The 7,277-nt window shown below is 39.2% G+C and overlaps 1 protein-coding gene across 1 annotated transcript in view; it reads right to left on the bottom strand.

Moving 5' to 3' along the window:
* The window catches only part of CLNS1A (chloride nucleotide-sensitive channel 1A), a 20,395-nt gene that overhangs the window by 2,529 nt on the left and 10,589 nt on the right, over positions 1–7,277 (bottom strand). The window contains exons 3-6 of the mRNA XM_007455303.1: positions 6,852–6,953; positions 6,092–6,199; positions 4,161–4,334; positions 667–756 (exon numbers count right to left, since the gene is read on the bottom strand). Coding sequence (XP_007455365.1) covers positions 689–756; positions 4,161–4,334; positions 6,092–6,199; positions 6,852–6,953 — 452 coding nt within the window. The 3' untranslated portion in view covers positions 667–688. The remainder of the gene's footprint in view (positions 1–666; positions 757–4,160; positions 4,335–6,091; positions 6,200–6,851; positions 6,954–7,277) is intronic.

Raw genomic sequence — 7,277 nt, 5'->3', positions numbered from 1 at the left:
GCAGGAATGAAGCAAGTTGGGAAGTGACAGCTTTTGGGCAACTGTACGTGGACTTGATATGGTTTGGCAAATCAGCCTTTAACACTGAAGTGCCCGGGACCTTGGTCCTCCATTATATTCAAAACGAGGGAAACTGATACAAGATTATGATTCAAGGCTTAAACTCAGAGTGGAATGACTTCTACTTCCTCCCTCAACTGAAAAGTAGTGAGTTGCAGCAAATCTCTGCTTTTGTGTTTTTTGATGAGTATGTTAAGGTTTCAAACATCACAAGTGGGAAAAGGTGACTGAGCAGAGCATGACCTCAGGCTCTGCTGTTCCCAACTGAGCCAACCAGGGAGATCTCTGTTTCTGAACAAAGGGTAATGTCCTTCTCCTGATTCACTGAAGATGGGTATGTCTCATTCTTCCATGCACTCTCGATGCCTAGCATAGTGCTTAGCACGTAATAAGTGCTCAATAAATGTTAAACTGAACATCACCATGTTGGCAGATCTTGATTTCTTAGGGAAAAAGCTACACAATTTTAAATAATTTCATAAATGGATAACTAACATTTTTCCACAACTGCTAATTTTATGGAGTTCTCCTCAATTATGAAAATAAAAATCAATTATTTCACATGATTTTCATGTTCAGTGACAAGGGAGAAAATAAACTACTCACCCTAAAGCAGCATCAATCATTTTCAGTGATCAACATCTGCATCCTCAAACTGTCCAGCAACTGTTGGTGTAGTATCTACCTCCATCCCATCTGAAGAAAAAATTAACCACTGAGCAACAGTCTACTAAGCACTTCAGACAGGTAAAGATTCAGCTCATAGTTAGACCAGAAGGAAGCTAGTGCCCCCTGCTTGTAGGAGTTGCAGTTTCTTTCTCTTTTGAAAATTAAAAGTACCAAGGACAAACTGAGAAAGAAAAATGCCACCTGTGGATTTAGGCCAAGTTAAAATTAGTCTATATATTTAACATTTACTTCGCAATTCTCAACCTGAACACTGAAAGAACACTAAGTAGGGACTTTCAAATGCAGTAAGCATCCACTGTTCTCTCTTCACAGAACAGTGCTAGGTGTTGACTTTTTTTATGATATGAAGTCCTATCTTCATAAGCTTACAACATAATTCAGGAGAGAAGACTAAATAAGTAGAGCGAGGTTCCTGCTTATCTCTTTTTCTTATCTCATTGAAAAAAAAAAAGAAGGGGGGAGGACAAGAAAAAAAAGCCCCTCGGGAAAGAGTTGCCTAAAGCTGCCTTCTCCACTTCTTCACTTCCCACTCACCCCTCAACTCTTTAGCCCACCACAAACTGGCTTCTGCCTGCAGCCCACTGGCACACCACCACCTTGATATCCAGCAGGGCATGCAAAAACAACACTTATCTATAATTAACTCATCATCTTTCCACGTAGAAAATGCTTCTCTTTCCAAAGAGTTTTGCAAAAGGATACCTTTTACCTGCCCAACCCAGAAACCCCTACCATGTCTCTAACTTCTGTTGCTTCTATCTCTTAAATATCTCTCAAATCTGTTGTCTTTTGACATGCACTGCCACTCCGTAATTTAGGCCACTATCTCTTATCTAATTTAAATCATAAAGTACTGAACAGGGTTTCTCTTCTTTCCTCTAGTATTTCCCTCTGCAATTAATTTTTTGTTATCATAGCCAGAGTCATCCTCTGAAACACTAATCAAACTAAAATTCTTCAATGGTTTCCCAGTGACCTACGCATAAGTTGAAATTCGTTAACACAGCTTTCAAGTTCCTTTAATATACAGCCCAGTTCACTACTCCACCTTTATCTGTTGCTATAATAACTACCCTTCACACTCAGAGTTCCAGACATATGAACTTTCAGTTCCCCAAAGCTAAATGGTCTCTTGGACCTTTGCACATGACTGATCCCTTTACCTGCCTCTCTCCCCAAACTGTCTGCAATCCCTCTTCACTTGGTTCATTTTTATTCATCTTTAGATTCTGGCTTAAATGTCACTTACTCCATGAAGTTTGAATCTCTCCCTGACTATCCAAGCTGAGTGACAGGCCCAGTCTCTGATTCCACACTTCCTCAAGTCTCCCCTACATCTCAACGCTGTATCACAATGTACTATAACTACCTAATTAGGTAATTTATTTTTCTCTCCACTAGATTGTCATTGACAGATATAACCGCATCCCTCTTGAGCACTCCTGTATTCTCTGTACCTGGCACTGTAGCTCAACAAACACCTCTTACATAAATAGACACACAAAGCACTGAAATGCCATCAGTAGAAATTTCACCATGTATATATCTAAACATCATGTTGTACACCCTGAATATATACAATTTTTATTTTAAAAATAACTTAAAAAAAAAAAGAAAATGCACAGGTCAAATAAATAAATAAATGGCAAAAGAGTGATGTGGGTACCCAGGACTTTAGAAGACAGAGAATGGTACAGGCTGAAGAAGTTTTATATATAGGCAAGCCTCTATACGCTAATGAGGCTTAGGAATACAAGTCCAAAGATCCCACTTTGCTTAGCAACAAGTGTTTGTGACCTTAAAATCACTTGCTACAAAGCATCAAATAAGGAATTTTACAATTAAAAACAACAAAGAACCTTCAGTGATGAAAGATTTTTCAATGTCCAAGGGTACTCTTCAGTTAATCATTATAATAAAAAAATATCTTGAATTCTTTCAGCTAAGAGTTTGGCAGAGCAGTAGAAATCACCTGAGCCATCTCACCCTAAAGCCTGTGTTAGAGGCTCACCATCTAGGGCTTAAAAAGGAGAGGAGACATAAGGAAAAGCAGTGTGACCCAAAGCCTAAGTTTTTCCAAATTAAATATCCCAGGACTTCAGGACCCCCAGGTCAGAATGCTATGTGCATGGAGATACTGATCACAACATTATGAGAGAAACTTAAATGTACCAATAAAAGAAAAACTATGGTAACCCTCTTTAAGAACATTCTGCATCACTAAAAATTAGAAGTATTAAGATTCTGCAGCAACATAAAATACTGAAATGAATACATACAAGATGCAAGAAATGCTCACAACAGTGCCTGGCATATTGTTTTTGCATATTAGTTCATTTAATCCTCTTACCACTTACTAGCTATTTGCCCTCAATCAAGTTATGTGACCTTTCTGTGCCTCAGTTTCTTCATCTGTAAAATGGGGATCATAACAGCATCTACCAGAGGGGTCTTGGAAGGATTCAATGAGCAAATACATATGTGCTTAAATCAGGACCTGGCAAATAAGAGCACTATCTAAATGTTTTATTGAGGGTAGTAGGAACAAAACTGGAGACAAGTGGGGCAGAGACACAACTGTCTCTTCAGAGTCAGAGAGAAGAGTTTGAACTTCATATGGTGAGTATCAGACAATCACTGAGGGGACATCCTTATACAGGGATGACACAGAGTGTTCTCAGAAGATTAATATGGCACAGTGAGCTGGAGGAAGGAATGACTGAGGCAAAAAATTTACTATTGTAAATCCAGTGTGAGAAGAAAAGGGCCTAGGTTTGAAGGATAGCAGTAATTATAGCAAAGAGATCTGAAAAGTCATTTAAAGGAAAGATCCATAGAATTCAGTATTGGACTGGATAAGGGAAAAAATGGTAAAGGCTGAGTCAAAAGAAATACGTTAAGATTCTAACTGAAATAGGACACTTAGAAAAGGGAACCAGTCTAATAGGTAAAATATTTACAAAGTGGCTTACAAATACGAGACAAATGAAACAGTTAAAGCCACTTGTGTAAGGTTCAAATGTCTGTCACTAAAAGAAATCCCAAGTTTCTTGAATGCTGTCTAGCCCTCTTAATCAACTGACTAGTTTTGCCCATAATCATGCAGGAATTCATTTAAAAAATTTAAATGGCAGCATCAATGTGTGCCTGCACATACACTTACATAAGCAAGCAAACAAAAAGACTGGAAAGATATGCAGCAGGAAAGTAACAGATGTCTCTCAATTAGAATTCTACTTGATTTTTCATTTCTTCTTTGCCTGTGCCCATTAAAAATTTTTTGACTATGAACATAGACTATCTTTGTAGTTAGGGAAAAAAGTTAAAAAAAAATTTTTACATAGAATTCCCATTCTATGTAATTCCACGTTTGTTTCCTACGCTATAAAGAGTTAATTCTGTGTACTCACCTTCATAATCTCTTACTGAATCTTCTGTCCGGACTCCAGCCATGTTATACTGGCTGCTCACAGACTGAGAAAGCATTCCTTCTAATCTCTCCAGTGTGGCTTGGCCTTCTGCTGTTAAATGGGATAATCCTTCTTCATAGGTATAAAATGTAGGGATGTCCCCCTGCCCTTGTTCTAAATAAATAAAAAGCTTTTAAGCTACTAAAAAACAATTAGAAAAAAAAAAGATAATCAATAATGCACTTACTGAAGGTAAGCTAAAATGAAAAAAGGCTTCCAGGAAAACACTCAACATTCATTTAACAAACATATATCAGCCATCTGTTGAAGACAGAGATACAAAGAAAATGTCTCTACTCTCTAGGATGAGAAGGGATTCCAAGACACAACAAGCCAGTAAACAGCAATTCCCAAAGAATTAAATGTCCAGAGACTAGAAGGAAAAGAGGGTGTTCCTAAGGTTAGGGAGTCTTGTATTATCCCAAGGTGGGAATTTTACATGGGAGTGTTTTTTACTGATTAAAATACATGCTCCTTTTAAAAAATCAGAAATTCTGAGGACTTCCCTGGTGGTCCAGTGGTTAAGAATCCATCTTGCAATGCAGAGGACGCTGGTTCAATCCCTGGTCGGGGAACTAAGATCCCATATACCACGGGGTAACTGAGTCCATGCACTGCAACTACTGAGCCTGCACCCCACAACTAGAGAGCCCACATGCCTCAACTAGAGAGCTCGTGCACTGCAACTAATGAGCCAGTGCACTCTGGAGCCCGTGTGCCACAACAAGAGAGAAGCCCATGTGCCACAACTACAGAAAAGCCCACACACCACAACGAAGAGCCCACACACCACAACAAAGAGCCAACGCAGCCAAAAATTAATTAATTTTTAAAAAATCAGAAATTGTGGAAAGTACAGGATTAAACAAATTAAATTGGGACTTGCCTGGTGGGGCAGTGGTTAAGAATCCGCCTGCTAATGCAGGGGACACGGGTTTGAGCCCTGGTCCGGGAAGATCCCACATGCCACGGAGCAACTAAGCCTGTGTGCCACAACTACTGAGCCTGTGCTCTAGAGCCCACGAGCCACAACTACCGAGCCCGCATGCCTAGAGCCGGTGCTCCGCAAGAGGAGAAGCCACTGCAATGAGAAGCCCGCGCACCCCAACAAAGAGTAGCCCCCACTCGCCGCAACTAGAGAAAGCCCACGTGCAGCAACAAAGACCCGATGCAGCCAAAATAAATAAATTTATTAAAAAAAAAATTTTAATTACCCCAAAATCTCAGCAAAGATGAGAATGTATTTAGATATATAAAGGGAAATCCCAGAAATGAGTGTTCTCAGGCCAGGAAGTGGTACATATGGAGGAAAAGGCTTTAGAGAGGCAAACTTGTATACATGAGACCAGTGGGAAAAAGAAAAGAGAACAGCAGGCACCTCAAGTAACAAGACTCTACACCAAGCTAGTGACTGCACTATGCTCTGGGGAGGTAAAGGGAGATATTCTTAGATCAATCAAGTATGGTTCTGGGAAAAAGAAATTACTTTGGCAATGAGGTGTTGGATGGAATATGTTAAAGATGTAGATGATACAGGTTCCAAGCAATGGAGAGAGAAGGTTTGTTTTCTGAGAGCAACTTCATCAACTTAAAAGACTCTCCTGACTACCCACTATCCTATCATTTTCCTTCCTTCCTTTTATCTCTACCCACTTTCTCCCCTGAGTAATCTCTATTTTTTGCTCTCAAGCCTTGGAAGCCCACGAAAATTTCTAATTTGGCTTAGACATGAATTGTGCCATTCGCTTTTATTAAAAACCAAGCTATATGGATACTTAGAGATATAAAGAACTATAATCCCATATCCTATACAAATAGATGCTTAAAATGAAACACAAACACAAACACTTTAAAAAATCCACTTCACTAACCATGTGCTTCCACATCATATTCTTCTCCATCGTAATCATCTGAATCTTCATCCTCAGGATCTGGATGCAAAGCCTGGCATTCACACATTGCAGTGAACATGGCCTCCACTGAACAAGTAAATTAAAAATTCCTAATTAATTTTTTTTCTGACCACTGTACAATAAACAAATAACCATCAGGGCAAATAAATTTAATGAGTAGACAAGAGGTATACTAGGGTCACAACAATTACAAAACCTGCCAAATTCCAAGGAGAATCAATCCTGAAAGGTGCTTGATAGCAATGGACACGCCACAAAATAATAAGAGTTCATTTTGAAACATTATTGACATCCCTTCATGCCTGGCTGGATTTTTCTAAAAAAAAGTATCAGTGTCCTGGTCAGACCACTGGCCTCAGGGTGAAGCCCCTCAGCTGGCAGGGCTCTTTTCAGCTATCCTGGCATTTTCCACTTTGGAAATGCCATGAGTCCTCTGTCCTCTATCCAGTGAGATTCACAGTCAACAGCATCAAGTCCATAAAAATAACATATTCCTCCACTCACAAAACATACCAGGCAACATGGCATCTACTGTGCTATCACTTCATTCACAATCTTTATATTAACAGTTATCTGGTCCTCAATGATATTACAGATGCTAAAATGAAGAAAAAGCAACAGAACAGAGGTAATGAGGGTGACGGTAAGTGTGTGTGGGGAGGGATGAGGGAATGCTTCATACTTAAAGGGAAAAGAATCAACTCCACAGAATACTCACAGGCTGATCTATCACTAGGCACAAATCGAAATTCAGCAATAGGTTCAATATCATCATCACTGTCTTCCTCTTCTTCATCAGCAACAGATTCTTTTGATTCTTCTAGAAAGGGAATAAAAAAATAGCTTTTTAATGATATTGTTTATTTGTTTTCAGAAATAGAAGCCTAAAAGAATTTCTTAAAGGATGCTTACTGATATATCTAAATACTGCAATTTTTTATTTCAAATTATAAGAACATTGTTATTTTAGAGCTAAAAAAGACTCTGGATAGTCTCTCTGGTCTAGTCACACTGTACTTTGAGTCCTAGGGATTCCAAGCCCCAACGTCATGGTGGGGGTGAGGAAACCTGTACAGTCAGGCCTCTATCAAGTAGAGTTCCATTGTCATGTCTGCTTCTTTCACCTTGAAACAAGGGGTTCAAC

The sequence above is a fragment of the Lipotes vexillifer genome, unplaced genomic scaffold (genome assembly GCF_000442215.2).
Source record: "Lipotes vexillifer unplaced genomic scaffold, Lipotes_vexillifer_v1.1 scaffold276, whole genome shotgun sequence".
NCBI lineage: Eukaryota > Metazoa > Chordata > Mammalia > Artiodactyla > Lipotidae > Lipotes > Lipotes vexillifer.
The sequence above is the reverse complement of the archived record's forward strand: the minus strand, read 5'-3'. Positions and strand labels throughout refer to the sequence as shown.